The 18,876-nt window shown below is 41.9% G+C and overlaps 1 protein-coding gene across 1 annotated transcript in view; it reads right to left on the reverse strand.

The window, feature by feature from the left end:
- The window catches only part of PREP (prolyl endopeptidase), a 125,849-nt gene that overhangs the window by 61,032 nt on the left and 45,941 nt on the right, over positions 1–18,876 (reverse strand). Inside the window, exon 7 of the mRNA XM_056125017.1 lies at positions 6,438–6,543. Coding sequence (XP_055980992.1) covers positions 6,438–6,543 — 106 coding nt within the window. The remainder of the gene's footprint in view (positions 1–6,437; positions 6,544–18,876) is intronic.

Below are 18,876 nucleotides of genomic sequence, written 5' to 3' on the forward strand. Positions count from 1 at the left end.
TAGCACAAGGGTGAATCAGAAAGGGACAGGTATGAGCCAAAAGCTTGAGGAAGCATGGAGCTTCTAGGCTAGACACCCCTCCACTCCCGAAGAAAGGAGACACTCGGAATATGGTTTGTGGCAATGAGTGGAGAAGGGGGTTCAACAGGCAATGGAGAGCACCCGCTCTGCTGTTTTAAACACTCTGATTATCAGATTCACCCCTAAGGTCAGGATGATAGGATGATAGGTCAGCTGAGTGCTGTTTTTCCACAGACGTAGATGAAGGCCGTCAGGGAAATGGACAGTTTAGAGAGAAGGCAGCAGAAGAGAACTGGATTCACTGCAGCTCTTGGGGAAAAGGTTATAACCATCAGTTTGTAAGACTGTTCTTACTGTTCTCAAGAAAAATGCAAACGATAGAGAAGAGTTCTTCACAAAGAAGCAGAAGGTAACAAGGCAGGGAAGGTTCTGGGTGTGAGCACAAAGCAAGCAGCTTGCCAGCAAGTCAGAGAGGGGGGGGGGGACCTTGAAGTTTGCATTTTGCACTCAATGAGCAACCAATCCAATCCAATCTCAGAACGAGCTCTTCACTCTCCAAGGTCGAGCATTTCTGGGCAGGAAGGAAAGAAAGCTCAGTGGACTGGAGTAGATGCTGTGTGCAGGAGGCAGGATTTGATCCCTAGCATCACACACACAGCCAGGAATGATCTCTAAGCATTGAGGTACATCCAATAAGAAACAAACAAAAAAGAGTCTAATATGTTTGCATCATGCTTTTATGCAGTTTTATTCTCTATACTTTTACTTTATTTTTTGGTTGTGGGGGCCACACCCACTGGTGCTCAGGGCTTACTCCTGGCTCTGTACTCAGAGATCACTCCTCATGGTGCTCGGGGGACCCTGTGTACTGCTCTGTAGGCCATCGATTTCTAATGATTTATTGTATTTCTGACTTGTTTTGGGCCACAAATGGGGTACTAAGGGCTTACTTCTGGCTCTGTGCTCAGGCGTGATATCACTCCTAGGATACTTGGGGTGGGGGGATTCCATATGAGGCACTGGAGTTCAAATACAGGTTGACTACATTCAAGGCAAATGCTCTACCCACTGTACTCTTTTTCTGGCCCCAGTTTTGTTGTATTTCTGCTGATTACTGCTCCTAGTACTTTGGGGTTTCATTTGGGTGTGTGTGTGGGGGGGGGGGAGAGCACACCCAGGATTGCTCAGGGCTTACTCTTGGCTCTGTGCTCAGGGATCACTTGACTCGATATGGTGCCAGGTAGGCCAGGTACAAGGCAAACACCTTAACCAGTGTACCTGCACTGTCTTTTCCTATTAAATTGCCACTGGCCATTCTTTTGTGTTTCTCATTTAACAAAATACACATGGACAGACCGTCTTCTTGAGAGACAAAGACAGGAAGGTTAGAAAGCATCATCTGAAGTGAAATTAGTTTCCCAGACAGGTAATTTAGCAGTGCTCTAAAAATAATTTACAGATGTAAAAAAAAAAATTGTTAATTCCCTCTGCCTTTAGGATAAAAAAAGATTAAAATAATAGCAAAAAGGCTTTCAAAGCGGGCAATAAATTTCAGAAATACAAAATTACAGATTTCATAACTTTGGAATTAATTTTCAGATACTAGATATTCAGATTTACTACTAATATTTAAGGTAACTAGCATGGTAAGTTAAAAGTTAATTGAATCTTCCCCTTAGTTTAAAAAAGAATAACAAAAATTGAGAATCAGGGAAGGAAAGAGAAGAAAAAAAGGATCCTGGACATCTGAAAGCCTGGAATTTTCCCTTATGAACCTGTAAAACAAGAACATTCACCTCATTTTCTCCCAGCAGAGGTTACATATCTACTTATGTTTTCTCGAATGAAAAAAACCTTCTTGATTATGAATTTAATTTTGCAGGAGACAGGTCATCATCACTATCTGTATTTAGAGAAGCTTTGATATTAAAGAGAAATATTTCGTTAGGGCATTTGAATCAACTTTTCGATGTTTACTAAAACAAAGTCTGGTTATTCCAAATATTACTCCTATCTATCAATAATGAGAAAAAGAAAGGAACACTCAAAGAATCGAATCTATGCCAGAAACTCTACTCAGCCCTTCCCTTTGTATTTTTACTACTTTTTTGCAATTACCCATGAAGTAGATATAATTTTCCTATCTGTAAACATAGAACAAAGAAGAGGGGGGGGAAAAAAACTCCATTATGGTTACAAGTTATTTATTTATTTTTTTGCTTTTTGGGTCACACCCGGTGACGCACAGAGGTTACTCCTGGCTCATGCACTCAGGAATTACTCCTGGCGGTGCTTGGGGGACCATATGGGATGTTGGAAATCGAACATGGGTGAGCTGTGTGCAAGGCAAATGCCCTATCTGCTGTGCTATCGCTCCAACCCAGGTTACAAGTTATTAAATGGTGATTTTGAGCTTAAAACATACATCTCTAATTTGAAAGTCTTAAGGCTATCATACCAATATATTCAATTCTAGTAGGGATCATTTAACATTGTTTACTTTGGGGGCTACGGTTGCAGTGAAAACTTGAGTTCAGAGAGATAAACAGCAGTGAATCCTGAAAGACAGCAACTTGCTGGAGATCTCTCCGGACCCTGTACTGAGCCAATTCCACCAGGGCACCTCAGATGGAGAGGGTGTGCCCTCTCTACCCGCTACAGATGAAATCCCGGTGGCCACAAGCTTCCAGAAGCAAAACCCGGGTAAGTGGGATCAGGGACTAAGACTCCGGACCACATGGCGACAGCAGAGACAGGTCATCCCTTCCCATCTCCCTGCCCACTTGGGGTCCTGGCTATCATGCCTACGAACTGCCTCTGGGAGCCATCTCAGCACATCAATGGTCTTGATCCAGAGACTCCCAAATGAATCTCAAAATGGATTAGCTCCTTACAGAGATGTCTCTGGGCCCCAACGACTTAAAATTTCAGAACTCTAGAAATGTGATACCACAAAAGCGGGTGCGCAACCTCTCATAATATTCATAATAAGCAATAGAAAATAAATTATCTAGCACCTTCCCCTGGCAGGCAGGCTTAAATGGGGGTGGGAAAATTTGAAATAATGGTGGTGGAATTGGTGCTGAAATATTGAATATAATCAATTAATATGAACAATCTTATAAAATGAAAAAACAAACAAACTTGGGTTTAATCCCTGGCACTGTGGGGTAAAAAATATCCTTCAACGGCTCAATCTTCCATTGTAAATAAATATACTTATTCAGTGTCTTCATCAGTTAAGCTTATACACTTAAACAATCTGAACGTTCTTCAATCTTGTTTGGCACAACTTACTTTTGAAGGTCAGAGTGGAACTGATTTCCATTTAATCCTTTTTAGTCCATCACTATAACTACCAAATGCTCAAAGCACTGGCAGAATCCCAGGATGATCAGTTCACTGAACAGCCACCTCGTTTAGACTATTCAACAAATTCCAGTAAAGCCATGACTTAGGTGAGAATGAAAAGACTTGTACACGCTGTTCCTCTCGGTGTGGTCTATCCATGAGCTCATGGGGATGGTTTGTCTTGTCTTTTCTTTTCAAATTGTAGGCACCATGATTTACAATACAGTTAAAGGTAAGGTTTCATGCATATAACTTACCTACCCCCGGAGTTTCCTCCCCACTCCCCACCACAATAAGCTGAGTTCAATAGATGAGTTCTCAGGTTCTCTTGCCTTTGGGCCATTTATTATGCCTTGATTGTGTTTCTTTATAATAGATGGTTTCCTTGATAAGTGAACTGGGTTAAGTGACTGTTCCCAGCTTTACCTACCAAACAGTAGGTGTTACTATGATGCTATTTTTGTTGTGGATGGTTATTTTTACCACACCTGGCAGAGGTTAAGGCTTACTCCTGATTCTGTGCTAGAGGATCATTCCTGGTAGAGCTTGGGGACCATATGTGGTGCTGGGGCTCTAACCTGGGTCGATCACAAGGCAAACATCTTAAGCCTTGTGCTATGTTCCCCGCCCACACTATGATGATTTTAGGCAGATGCCTGAGGAGCTCACCTTAGAAAATCTGGATGGGCCTAAGTTACTCAGCAGAAAAACCTGGCAGAACTGAGGCTTCCCAGAGAAAAAATCCATGCAGTGCACAGTAGCTTTAGCATGTTCTTCCTGAAGACCTCCGCTACGATTTCACATAAATCTGGCCCGTCTTGCAACCACAGAAGCCAATTCCTGCCAATAAACCCCTTGACTGATGATCTCTTACTGGTTCTGCTTCTCCAATTAAAACTTGACAGGTGCTGTCACAAACACCAATATCTCACCAACAGAAAATACCTAAGAACGACCTGAACAATAATTGAGGGGTTTGATACAACCCAGAGACAAGAGTTTCACATAAAGTTACTAGACACATAGCTGTCAAGCACACTGATGGAGGACTTTAGTTTAGATCATGACAAAATGATCTTAAAGTTTCCCTGGAAAATTTTTTTAAAAGACAGAATAATTTGTACAAAAAATAAGAAGTAGGTAGCATCTGCCCGGTACATTATCTCTCCTGGATTCTCAACTAAAGCTACATAAAACCAGCCAATGAGCCAGCAAGTGGACTAGTTGAGGGAGCTAACTCAGTGGAATGTAGGACCTAGCTGTAGAGCTGACCCATAGGGATGCATCACACTAGGAGGAGGCCCCAGGGGGCTCCCCTTATCCTTCATATTTGCTACCCGGCACTGCTCAGAATTCTGTTTTCAGAGGCGTATTGTACCTCAGTACTCTTCCTTTGGGAATCCCAATATCTAGGTATCACTGTGATAACTTTATTTGCTAACACTGCAATAAAGGGGAAGGGTAAAGGGAAGTGTGTGTGTGGGCAGGGGAGTTGAGGAGGAGATGAGGGGTGGGGGCACAAACTATAAGATTAATCCAGAGGTCAGAAAACAAGCAAAAGGTTTCCTTGAGTTCTGCCCACACATTAAAGTTTCAAAGTATTACTATCCATTACTTAAGGGATATGGCAACGGCATTTAGCATATGAATTATTAGGTGCATGGAATTTTCTTCTATATATCAGGAGTAGCTTTAAGCAATTTGCATTTAAAAATCTGTCAACATGTCTTTTTATAACAAGCTTACCTAATAACTTAAAGACATAATGAAGTAATAAATAGAAAGTGAAAGCAGCATTCTCTGGAGAAAGAACACTGTGACTGGAATATTTAATAAAACAGAAAAAGGCAAAGTCCTTTCACTGTTTTAGCTTCACAAAGAAATACTGTGAAGGAAGGCTGGCCCTTCCTTTAGATTGGAGCCATTTCTTAAGAAGGGTCACCCTTGGCGGTGCTGGGATATCTAGTGCCAGGGATCAAATCCAGGGATTGAATTTTAAACACTCTTAGAGCCAAGTGAACAATTTGTGATCACGTTTTATTCCTATCAGAGAAAGTGTAATTGATGTGATTATGCGATTTTCTGGATATCAAAATACTAGGGTATTTTTGGCTTTGTAAACAGGGAGAGGAGCTTTATTTAAAAAAAAAACTATATTTACCATTAGAACATTAGGATAAGAACTGCTGTAAAAATGGAATTTAGTATCTAAGAAGGTAATTAATGATGGAGATTGTCAAAGAACCTTAAAATGATTCCATGCTGAACCCATATACACAAAAAAATCTACATATTTTCTTTTCTAAAGTTATACAGATTAGATACCAATAATACTATAATCTATAATAGAAATGCACTAAATACAGCACATTTGTCAACCACTTCTAAAATGTATTTATTATTAACTACACCAAAACATGGTATACTTGATTCATTTTCATATTAAACGAAACATGATATAGTTCTTTACTGGCTTTATCTGGGTGCCAGAATATTTCTGAGCGTTTGGTGGGGGTGGGTGTCTTGAGAATTTTCAGCATTTTCACTGTTAATAATGCTTCATGCTGATGTTGGTATGACACAGAAGATGCTAGAAGAGAATTAGCATTTAAAATAGGCTTTCTTTAGAATTTGTAACTGGCTGGTTCTAGGCTTCAGAAACAGTATCAGGCTCTCTTTGATCGTGTGTCTCAGCAGTGAGGCACTGTCATAGATGGATTTTCACTGGTCTGATCTTGCCAGCCTATTTCCACCAGACAATGCTCACACTTCCCAGACCAAAGGAGCAGCTTCTTCTAATACTTTTTATCTTCAATGCACACAGGCATATGCAAAATATAGAACTGATCTCAATCCAAAGAAAAAATGGTAAAGCCCAAAAATTGTTTCATTCAATTCCTGGTCGTTTTTATGGAATACTACTAGGAAAAAAAAAAATTCCTCATGACCTGAGATGATGGGGTTGAATGACAGAAGGTTTCTTGGGAAATCAATTAGAAGACAGAGATAATTGCTTTTTAATGGAGCTTCCTGGCATAATTATCTGTGTTTGGAAGATAACTTACCAGTAATGCCATTGGATTCCTGCTGTAGGTCACAGTACCAGAGTCGGTTTACTGGATCACATCCCTCTCGTATTGATAACAAGACATAGCGACCATCATCAGATAACTGCGAAGAAAAACAGTACAAGAGATTGAACAAATATGTATATAACTGATAAAATATATATATATAAAGCCATATATAATTATATTTATATATTCATGTATATTTTTGTATATGTGTATTTAGGTGGACCAGACTCAATGGTGCTCAGGGCTTATACTTGGCTCTGTGCTCAAGGGTCAATCACTCCTGCAGAGGTCTGGGGGACCACATGGAGTACCAGGGATCAAACCTGGGCATCAGGCATGTGTAAAGCAAGTGTCCATCTTGTTCAACCATCTCTCCAGCCCCCAGAATATATTTTTTCTTTTCTTTCTTCTTGGGTCACACCTGGTGATGCACAGGGGTTTACTCCTGGCTCTGCACTCAGGAATTACTCCTGGCAGTGCTCTGGGATGGGATGCTGGGAATCAAACCCAGGTTGGCTGTGTGCAAGGCAAACACACTACCTGCTGTGCTATCGGTCCAGCTCTTTGGAATATATTTCTTATGAGAGCACTTTTATTAAGTGTAATAGTAAGTAAAAAAAAAAATCAAGGTTACACTCCAAAATACAGTCTTGATCCCAAAAGTTAAAACTGAATTTTGAAAGTTATCGGGAAAAAAAAAAGATGAACATCAATACTAACTTACTTTACTCTTCATCAGGGGTTTATTTTAACAAAACATAAGGAAATATTTATGCAGAAAATATCAGTAGATAAAAGAATGTCATGACTCAATGTGATTTTATTTCAAGACTATTTTTTAACTAAAAATATGTGCAATCTGCCATTCTGAATACTAATATCCCTAACTTAAGTTTCCTGATGGGTTATGAATTTTTATATGTTGTAATTAAGAAAAATGGGTGTGGAAGCAAAAACAGTCATGGTGGTTACACTGGCCACATTAGCAAGTTTCTATCATAAGGTCTGCTTTCAATTACCTGTACCCAAGATGTCAGCAATTTAAAAAAAAAAGTATACCTTTATGCATTTCTTTTATAGTTCTATGTAGAAGTATATATGTGTGTGTGTGTGTGTGTGTGTGTATGTGTGTGTGTATATATATTTTTTTTGGGGGGGGTGGGGTAGCTTTGGGCCACACCAGGTGATGTTCAAAGGTCAGTCCTCGCTCTGCACTCAGGAATCACTCCTGGTAGTGCTTGGGGGCCCATATGAGATACCGGGGATTGAACCTTGGTCAGCAGCATGCAAAGCAAGCACCTACTCACTTCAGTATCTCTCCAAGTCCCTAAGTGGAAGATCTTAGGTAGCAGAAAGAATCTTAACAATAGCATTGAAACAAACTAGTATGGTTTTGAAATCCCAAAATTTTTTTGTTGGTGGTTTTTGTTTTTTTAGGGGGGCCATACTCAGAGGTGTTCAGGGCTTACCCTGTCTCTGTACTCAGTGATTACTCCTGACAGGACTCAGGGGACCCTGTGTGGTAATAGGGAATGAACTTGGGTTAGCCACATACAAGGCAAGTGCCCAAACCACGGTACTACTGCTCCAGTCCCCCAAATTCTTTATACATGACCTTTCACAATTCTCAAGATTAATAAACACTAAATTAGGTTCATTTACTCTGTCTTACCTACTGCAGAGAATTCCAAATCTAGGAATATACCACAGTCAACTGATCCATTTTCCTACCCAAAACATTTATATTTCAATTTTCTTCTATTCTAGGCAACACTGTAAAAATTCTTGAATAAGGGCCAGAGAAACAGTAGAGTGGGTAGGGCATTTGCCTTGCACACAGCTGACCCAGGTACAAGTCCCAGCATTCCATATGGTGGCCTCCAGCCCGACCAGGAGTAATCCCTGAGCACAGAGCCGGGAGTCAGCAGTCCTGAGCAATGCCAGGTGTAGCCCCCAACCCCAAAACAAAATAAAGCAAAACAAAAAAATCTTAAACATGTTTGTTTGTGGCTTCCAACACAAAATGAACCTCTGCTGGTTTGCCCTGCAGACTTCGGGCTTGCCAAGCCTCTATAATCACATTAGCCAAGTCCCCTCTTCCTCTCATCTTCCCTCCACTTCCCTCCTTTGGTTTTGTTTCCTGAGGAAAGGATCTCTAGTCCGAAAGCCAGTGCAGTCACTGGCCCATCCCTCTCACAGAGCACAGTCCTGCTATGGCTATCAACTAACATCCATGAACAGCTGCTTTATATATTTTATTGAGTTTTCTAATCGTTTATAACAGAGGGCGAGGCAAATGCCATGAAGAATGTCACGGTCAAAATCAAGTCTGTCATTTGTACTTTTAATTGGTATACATTTATACTTTAGATCGTATACTTACATTCTTACATTCATACGTATTTACATTCTGGAGGACATATCATGGAATATGACTAAAATACATAAATGCAAGAATTAAAACTGTAATGAAGTGGGGCTAACTTAAAATACCAATGATTAATAAAAAAGATTTGTCAATTATGAACAACTTTGCAACTATGTACCTCAAGTTCATTTAAAATTTTTTTAAATTTTAAAATAAATAAAAATAAATGAGATATGCTGAAACATTTCCCTGTCTCCTTCAGCAGAATATTTCTAGTGTTTTCATTTCCTATTGCAATAGTATTTCTATGAACTATCTGCAGTCTTTGGGATATACTTTCTGTAGAGGTAAAACTGTCAAAGAGAACAATCACTTTGATTTGCTGCACTGCTCTTACCAAGCCTACAACACTGATTTCTGGCAGTATAATATGAGATCCTGCTACAGGCCATCAATTTTGCTTTCTTTTTTTTATTGCAGTAACTTTGGTTTACAAGATTGTAAGTTTTAGGAGTCAGGTTTATACCTCCTCAAATATGTTACCACACAACACCCATCACCAAAGTACCAGTGACTGTTCACCACGGTCTACTGGAACCTCTCTAGCCTAGCCTGCCCCCTGCCTGGCAAACTCTGGCAACCTCTGTTCTGCTCCAAGCGTTTGGTTGAGTTCTGTCTCTTCCTTTGCTCTGTTTCTTTATAATACATAAAACGGGAATCACTATTTGTCTATTTTCCTGAATACTTATACTTCATTCAGCATAATTCCTTCCAGTTCAGTCATTCTGCAAATGCCAAGAGTTTGTCATATTCTTTTAATAGCTGTATTCCAAGCAATACACACAACACACCTTAATCCAATTATCTGGTGTTGGGTACTTGGCTTGGCTACTGTAAATAAATCTGCAATGAACACCGAAATGCATCTTTTTAAATTTATGTTTCTATGCTCATAGGATACCTAGATATAAAACTGCTGGACCTATGATGGATCTATTTTTAGTATTTTGAATAATTTTCACACCTATTTTCAACCCAGGTTGGGCTAATTGACATTCCCACCAACTGTTATGAGGGTTCCTTTTTATTCACATCCTTGATTCTGATCTTTCTCATCCAAGGCATTTTTAAAGGTGATTTTAATTCTCCTTCGCTGATAAAAAAGTAATGAATGTATTTTTTGTGTGTTTTTGTTGAAGTCTTTATTCTATGTTTCCTCTTTGGAACAGTGTCTATTTAAGCTAAAATGGCAGTGGTCTGCACATAGAATAGTTTGGATTTTATTTACTAGCAGCAACTTTTTAATTTGTAGGAATTAGATGTCAGTTTTCTTAAAATGTCCATCCAGTTTCCATCTATAGCTTTGTTTCTGTAAACCAGCCGTTTGTTAATTATACTTCTTTGCATGTATAAATTAATCACAACAGGTATGCATCCCTGAAAACCCATGATTTTAAAATAATTAATGCCAAATGAATGTTATTATGCTAACATCTTCCTCAAAAAATGATTATTTTAAAGCAGAAAGATAATTTATACTTGGGAAACATAAGTGAGATTCTACATTAAGTTATAGTTTTAGAAAGTTCTGTTTAATTTAGTAGGTCCTTATAGGTGACACTTTTTTCTGAATTCTGAAGTAGGTTCCTTTCCCAAAAATGAATTAAACTTTGTTGTGAGAGTTTATGACACAAAATACACATAACAGCGAATAGCCCAAGAGCATTCAATTTATCTTTTTCTGTATCCCTTACTGTCCTTTCTGTTTTGGAGAAAATATTGCTTTGGAGAAAATCTCATATATATCATAGATTTCTATTAATTCTTTGTCCCTTTCTCATCCTCAATGTATTTCTACATCACCATGATGTTTTACTCTGGTAAATGGATATATGCCTTGATTTAGTTTTAAAAAGCCAATTTAATACTATTTTCTTTTTAATAACAGTGACTGCTCATATGCCAACCTTCACATTTTAAATTTTAAATATTCTACCTACCTTATTTTCCCCTTTCCTCTTAGTTCTATACTGATATATATATGTATGTATATATATATGTATGTATATATATATGTATGTACATACATATATATATTTTTAATTTTCTGGTTTTAGATTCACACTCGCAGTGCTCAGGGCCAATTCCCAGTTTTATGCTTAAGGATAACTCCTGGCAGTGCTCAAGGACCAGCCATGTATGCAGTGCTGATGAGGGAGGGCTGAACCAGGGTCACCCACATGCAAAACACGTTCCCTAACCCCTATAATATCTCTTTAGCTCCTTGATGTAATTTTTTAATGAAACTGTTCCCTTAAGCAGTCTGGAAATTGTATGATCTAGTCTGTTTGACCTGTTTCTTACGCTATTCAGAAACACACACACACACACACACACACACACACACACACACACATACATACATAAAGCTAGAAGGCCAACACCTAGAACTTTAATTCTACGTATATATTTATTTTGTTTTGTTTGAGGGCCACACCAGGAAGGGCTACTACTCACTCGAGCTCTAGAGTTAATCTTTGTAATATGATGCTGGAGATTCAAACCAGGGTCATACGGATGCAATGCAAGCCCTTGACCTACTCTACTATATCTCCAGATTTCTACCTAGCTATTTTTAAACCCCTTCTATTAAGAATATAATTAGAAAGGACCAGAGGAGACAGCTCAATGGACTGGAGCTCAAGCTTTGCATGCAGGAGTCCCAGGTTCGATCTCAGGCACAACCTGGTCCCTCCGACCCCCATCCCCCACCCCCAGCAACACAGGGAGATGCTTAGCACGGAGCCAGGAGGAGATCATTAGCACTGGTGTGGCCCAAAACAAAACAAAGAAGAGAACGATCATTACAATTACAATTCTGTTAAACGGAACGCAGTCTCATTAATACTTCATATTTTTGTGCTCTTGTCCTTTAAAAACAGAATCTTTACAGCTTAGTGCTTAAAGTAAGGTTACACCTATCACAGAATGATAGTTAATTCAGTTGTGGTGAAGACAGAGCAGTAAAATTCCATGGCAGGGGTCCACCGAACCTCTAGTGACAACTGTCACAAGCACATCTATCTAATGACTTTTTTCTCAGCATTTCTGGCTGGACTAACAGTTGGAGCAGTTTATATTTAATCTCAGGCAGGAAGTCCCAAGGTTACAATGCTGTTAGGCTGCCAATTAAGCCAGTCATTTTCGATATAACTCTCTTCATCACAGCAGAGAGACTTTATATAGCCACTAAACAAATTTGCTTAACTGCCAACAACTGAATCCTCAAAAATCTCAAATTTCAAGAACATTTAAGCCATTGTCACCAAAATATACAGAACAGAAAAGTTCATCTTCCACTCAAACCTAAGTAATAATACATATAATTTCGTCCTGGCCACCCACTGGAGATTATTGGGAACCAGACAAAAATCCAGCTGACGAGGGCACTTGAATCTCTACAGAATAAAGTGAGTTTCCTCAAATCTGGGTAAAAGGAACAGAGAGAAACAGGACAGCAAAGGACCACGAAAAGCGTGAAGTTCCATCTCATAAAATGCTGTTGTCTTTTTCTTTAAAAGAATATCTAACAATAACTGTATTCTCTGGAAGTAATAGATCTATTATTTTTTGGTTTATTTCTTTCATTTGGGAGCCATGGGCAGCCTTGCTCAGGGATCACTCCTAATTATACAATAAATCTGATTTAAAATCACTGGCTTTTTACAAGATCACAATTACTGTTAATCTGACCAATCATGAAATAAGTAGTTCTTAAATCCATGCTTTTCACAGATTTCTTCTATGTCTATATTTTTCTACCCAAATTTCTTCATGTTAAAAATTAATGTAAGTCCACCATTCATGTAACTATGAACACAAACAAAATTCTATAAAATTTTTAAGTGAAAACCCACATTTGCCAATACTTAATCAAACTGCATGCCAAACTGTGTAAGTCGCAATCAAAGTTAAAACCTTTTACTCTTCTTATTACTGTCAATACAATTTTAAGTATTTCCCTAAGTGACTTTGATGGTCTAATTCTGTGAAATCATTTGCTGAATTATAGAGCACTGATTAAATATCATTAGAAAATGTTAATTAAGGAAGAAGATAGTAATTAACATTTGTATTACTTTAGAGGAAAGATGTACACACAACGTGGTATTCCACAGATGGGCTAAATAACATTTGGTAATTATCTGGTACTGAGATTTCCATTTCCCGTTACTGGATAAGCCTTGGTAAACTGAATAACAAAACCAAAGGCTAACTATCTCCCCTTTACTCCTGAGCATGTAGGAGATCAGAAATTGTTACTGTCACCAAAGGTGGTTGGATTTATTTATTTATATATGTCTCTTAGGGTCAGTCACACCCAGAGATGCTCAGGGGTTACTCCTGGCTCTGCACTCAGGAATTATTCCAGGTGGTGCTCTAGGGATCTTGGAATGCCAGGGATTGAAATGTGGGTCAGCCGCCTGCAAGGCCAATGCCCTACCCGCTGTGCTATGGCTCCAGCCCCAATGGTGGTTGTTTGGCTTTAACAGTAAATTTCCTTCCATTCCTTGCTAAGGATGTTTAGTCAAGCAACATTACTGACAAGTCGTCTTGCTGCTGAACTACATTCTAGAACATAGAGACCACCAGGACAGGGCTTCAAGAGTTCATGTTAGATGGGTGAGAGAGCCAGGGACAAAGCTAGAGAGTTGAACATGAACAGCGAGGAGAATGGAGTATGAAGAAAGTTCAAAGAAAGCATGTAACGGGGAGAGATGTGAGAAGGGATCTGAAAATGCTTTGAGGAAAATTAGTACCGAAATAATTCTGAAAAGGGGGAAGGGGGCGTGGACAGAGAGGAGAGCGAGCAATGCCTTGCTCCGTTGCACCTGCAACCATGGTTCAAATCCCGGTACCACATACCCCTTGGGTACTACAGGTCTGACTCCTGAGCACTGCTTCACGTGGGACCTCCGTCACTACCCCCAATAAAGGAGGGTAGGAAGAGGTTGACTAGACGTGCCATAAGGACAGACGTCAGAGAGTCTAGGGCACTCTGGTGTTAGTGAAGGTGCAGTGACTTTGAACAAAACCCCTATGTTAACACTACACGATACTGAGTATTAAAAATAAAGGCTATCCTGAGAATCTCTCCACACACAGCTGAAGTCCGAAAGGAAATTTTTAACAAGATTATCCACAAACTCCAAAGGAAAGCAGCAGTGCTTGAACTTTTCCACTCTTACACCCACAGTGTTAACAATAGGTACCTGGCTGAGAGCCACGGGGGGGCACACACCTGAGTCTAACCTGTCATCCTGAAGGCCACATGTCACGGAGGCACCTCAGCGCAGCGCTGGGACTTTATGACAAACGCAGCCTGGGCAGGTGGGTACTGGGAGCCCACAACACCCCGCCACACAGCCCAGGGGCCACACTTTCTTCCCTCCCTCTTCCGTGCAGCCACTAGCTCCACATCAGCCTCAACTGCTCTCACACTCCGTGAGGACAGTGGCCAGCACCTCCGAGGAGCTTCTCAAGGGACCAAAGAGGCCTCTTCACAACTCTGCTTCCTCCTCTGCTGCCCTCACTCCCCCAAACAGGCAGAGGCTCCGAAACAACTCCCATTCAACCCCAGAGAAGAGGACCTGGCAGATATCACGAGCACTCTGTGAAGTGAACACACCAGGAAGTGAACACACGCAGCGCACAGCTACCACGCTTTCCCACTCGGTCTCCTGGTAGCCCAACAAGCAGAACGCATCTCCCTGCCTTCATGTCGTGTCGACAAGACTCGAAGCGAGAGCCAACAAAGGGAGAGGCAGGGCCCAAGAGAGGCAGCCCTCAACCTGCAGAGAGGGCTTCACGCCTCTTGTTTTAGGGCCTCATAGAACTTGGCTTTAGGACTGTGCATCAGCCAAGCTGTGAACTCTCAACCTCCCTCATGCTTTACCTCTGAGAATCTGGGTAGAGGAGGAGTCCCCTCCGGCAAGTAAAGAGAGGGGAAAGAAGTCATCTGTGGTCTCTCATCATGGAGAATTTTATCTTATTAGGAGAATACATTTATCAAATGTTGTGTGTATATATATATATATATATATATATATATATATATATACACACAGACATAGACACACACAGAGACAGACAGACACACACACACACACAGGAGCAATATCCAGGTCCAAGCTGTGCTAGAATTTTAACCTGGGGGTGGGGAGGGGGGTTCCCACATGCAAACCAGAGCTCCAGCCCTCTGAACCATCTCCCTAGCTTCTATTTGAAGAGGGCAACCAATACAAGCTGCCATACTCATCTGACAGGCCAAAGAGTAAAGGTGCTTTCATAAAAAACATAATTTTATTAATTCATCAAGAGACACTTCGGTTTTGGAAAACATTGTATTGTGGGGCGGGGGGGAGCCTCCCAAGGGGGGTGCTGGGGGGGCCTAGATCCACTGCCAGGCAACCAGGCCAGCATTTTCATGTTAGTGTCCTAGGAAGTGGTGCTGCTTGGTCCCTGCGATGCCAGGAACACCCAGAGGTGCTCAGGGACCTCAGGACACATCTAGCAATGCTTGGGAGGCTGTGCGGTGCCAGATGGAACCTGGGCCCAGTGAGCACTAAGCAGGCACCCCAATGGTTATCCTCTCTCTCTCTCTCTCTCTTAGCCCCTGTGTTACGTTTTATTCATATGTGCTAGCTACTTGACCAAGCACATTTGGAAAAACAAAGCCTTGAACCCTGAGTCATATATTACAAAAACGAAAACAAAAAAACTAAACACCCAGGAGTCAGAGAGATAATACAGAGGGTGAGACATTTGCCTCACACAAAAAGGATCCAGATTCAATCCACAACCCCATATAGACCCCCAAGCCTCACCAAGAGTGATACCTGAGCATAGAGTCAGGAAAAAGGGCAGTTGGGTGTGACCACAAAAACAAAAATTAAATTAAAATAGATAGCCAGGAACTAGAACACAACCTCCAGCAAATTATTATTTTATTTTTTGACTTTTGGGGTCATATCCAGCAATACTCAGGGGTTACTCTGGCCTGCATTCAGGAGTTATTCCTGTTGGTATTCGACGGACCATATGGTATGCTCAGGATCAAGCCCAGGTCAGCGACGTGCAAGGAAAACCCCCTACCCACTGTACTAGGGCTCTAGCCCCCCAAATGGCTGTATTAGGGCTCTAGCCCCAAAGTGTCCTCAGGTGAGAAGGTGATCCATTCACACCCGAGTCTGGGTTATGTTCTATGTGCACCAGAAAACATCACGCCCTATCATAGGCTCATTTTCAACGAGAAAACTATAGAAATCTGGGAAATAGAAGTTATGTGTCAATATTAGCAGCTTCTCTGGAGGATGAAATGAGCTCTTTGCATTTTATTTTAAACAAACCTATATTTCATTATTAGCGCTAGTAGTATAAAAATGTTCCGTTGATGAATGTGGCTCTTCTCAGTCTCAGTACTACATAATAAGAACAGCTGGGCTTTCTAGATAACTCAGATAAACTCATTTTTCTTCATGCACCTCATGTTGAAGAGGAAATTAACAGATCACTTATTAATGCTTCGAGCCCTAAATCATTTATATATAAAATTGTCTTTCAAAACAAGGGATACTTGGGACACAGTGGGTAGAGCATTTGCCTTGCATTCAGTTGAGCTGGGTTCAATCCCTGGCATCCCATATGGTCCCCGGAGTCCACCAGGAGTGATCCCTGAGCACTGAATCAGGAGTAGCCCTGGGTGTGGTTCAAACATCTCTTCCCACCCCCACCCCTTCCCTGCCTTAAGAATCTTCTGTTTAGTGCCAGAGAATTCATAAAGGGGTAAAGCACATGCTGTGTATGTGGCTGACCCGGTTTGATCACCAACACATGATCCCCCCCCCAAACACTGTCAGGCGTAGCTCTAAGCACCAGCACAAGATCTGAGCATTAATGTGAGGATGGGCCACAAAGGCTGATAAATGCCTGCAAAGGCCTCTTGGGGACGCTTCCCTTCCCCAACCCCCCAAATACACAACAGATAGTACGGTTTATTTGCTCCCTTACAGAGCAATAACACAGGTGAAGGGGGAAAAAAGGATGGACCAGCAAATCAATGTCACTACAAAAAAAAAAAAAAAGCCAACCAAATTCCACAGGAGTTGCTCCCTGCAGGCAGCACAGCTTGTGAAGCTTTGCTAACTGTTCAAGCCTTCAGCAGGTTTTTACGGTGTGCTTTGTTGTTGCTTGTTTTGTTTGGGGGCTACCCTGGCAGTACTTGGGGCTTCTTCCTGGCTCTGTGCTCGGGATCACATTATGCAGCACTGGGCCAGCCATGTGCAAATGCAAGCAACTTTAAGCTCAGTACTATCCCTCCGGCCCTCCTGGGCATGCCGCCAAGGCCCCACCCACCCGTACCCTACCAGCACAGAGGATGTGTTCCTTCCCCGCAGTGCTGCTGACAGCATGTGAACACGGAGCCTTGGCCACACAGTCCAGTATGAGCCAGCTCAGAGAGGGACGCTCACTGACCCGCCTGTGCTGAACAGAGGACCCCAATCTCAGGGAGTCAGTAGAAAGAGCAGAACAACCAGAACAGCACAAGATGACAGCGAAAGAAACAGCAGCTGCCGCCTCAGCTGGACTCCTGAGGTCAAGAAAATATAGGACAACAGAGGCTTGAAAATGCCACATAAACCAAACATGCTGAGGATTCCTCTCGGAGTCCCCAAGTCTCCATGCATTACCCAGAAAGACTTCCATAAGGCTGGAGATACAGTACAGGGGCTAGGGCACTACTTGCCTTGCACTTGGCCGACTCTGGTTCGAGCCCTGGTATCACATATGATTCCTGGAGCACTGCCAGAAACAATCCCTAAGCCAGGAGTAAGCCATGAGCATCACTAGGTACTGACTGTCCCCAAACCAAACAGAAAGAGCCCTACATAGAGGAGGTGCCTGGCATGCCCGAGACCCTGGCACTGCACGCCCCTGCTTCCCAGTCCTGCTGTGATATAGTTCACGTAGCCCCCCAAGCATCACCAACTGGGATCTCCCAAAATAAAAGAGGTTGCTACGGCAGAGGAGGTTCCATGAGTCAAGGCCAGGGGTCACCCATGTCTAATGCCAACAACCACTCTACCCAACCATAGGGGTGGGTCCAAGGCAAGGCCACTGCATGGACCCTGGGCACAGCCAGGAGCAACCCCCAAGCATTGAGCCAAAGCAGCTGCTGAGCACAGCCAGGATGGCGTCCCCTTACCAGGCAAACAGAAATTATTTTATATGAATATATAAATATAGGTTTCAATTACTAGGGACTCCAAGGAGCATCTAAGAAATGAATGACGGAGATAAGCAGTAAATATCAAGATTAGGATTATCTCCAGAAGAAGAAAACTTTAAGAAAGAGGTGAAAAAGAATGAGGTTCCTAGTATAGGGATTTGGCAAGATCTTCTCAAGCGGCTGAGCATTTTCTCCTTAACCCTTTCTAAAGGGACCTGATTTATTTCCACAATTTTCATTCAAGAGCACCCTCTGCTGGGAAAGAACCTCAAACTGCAGTCACTTCTATATGCTTTTCAAATCACTTTTTTTTTTCCTTTTTGGGTCACACCCAGCAATACACCGGGGTTGCTCCTGGCTCTGCAATCAGGAATTACCCCTGGCATACTCAGAGGACCATATGGGATGCTGGGAATCGAACCCGGGTTGGCCGTATGCAAGGCAAACACCCTTCTGCTGTGCTATTGCTCTAGCCCCTCAAAACACTTTTGTTTTGTTTTTGGTCCCAAACAAGCATCTTATAAGTGGACCGACCACTTCTCCACCCAGGAGTCTAAATTGAATCACAGCAGACTGCAGTTTCCCCTCTGAGCCAAATCGGGTACTTAGTTCCTGTTACCCCCAGGGCAGGGGGTGCTACAGCTCCCTGTCCTCTGCTGGGGGACCAGAGAGGAGGCAGACACAGGCCTGGGCGGCCAGGGGAGCAGGGCAGAGGGGAACACAGCCCTGCCCTTCCAGGAGGAACATGCTCACAGGCCAAGGGGCACCAG

The sequence above is a fragment of the Sorex fumeus genome, unplaced genomic scaffold (assembly GCF_029834395.1).
Source record: "Sorex fumeus unplaced genomic scaffold, SorFum_2.1 ptg000054l, whole genome shotgun sequence".
In the NCBI taxonomy this organism is placed as follows: domain Eukaryota; kingdom Metazoa; phylum Chordata; class Mammalia; order Eulipotyphla; family Soricidae; genus Sorex; species Sorex fumeus.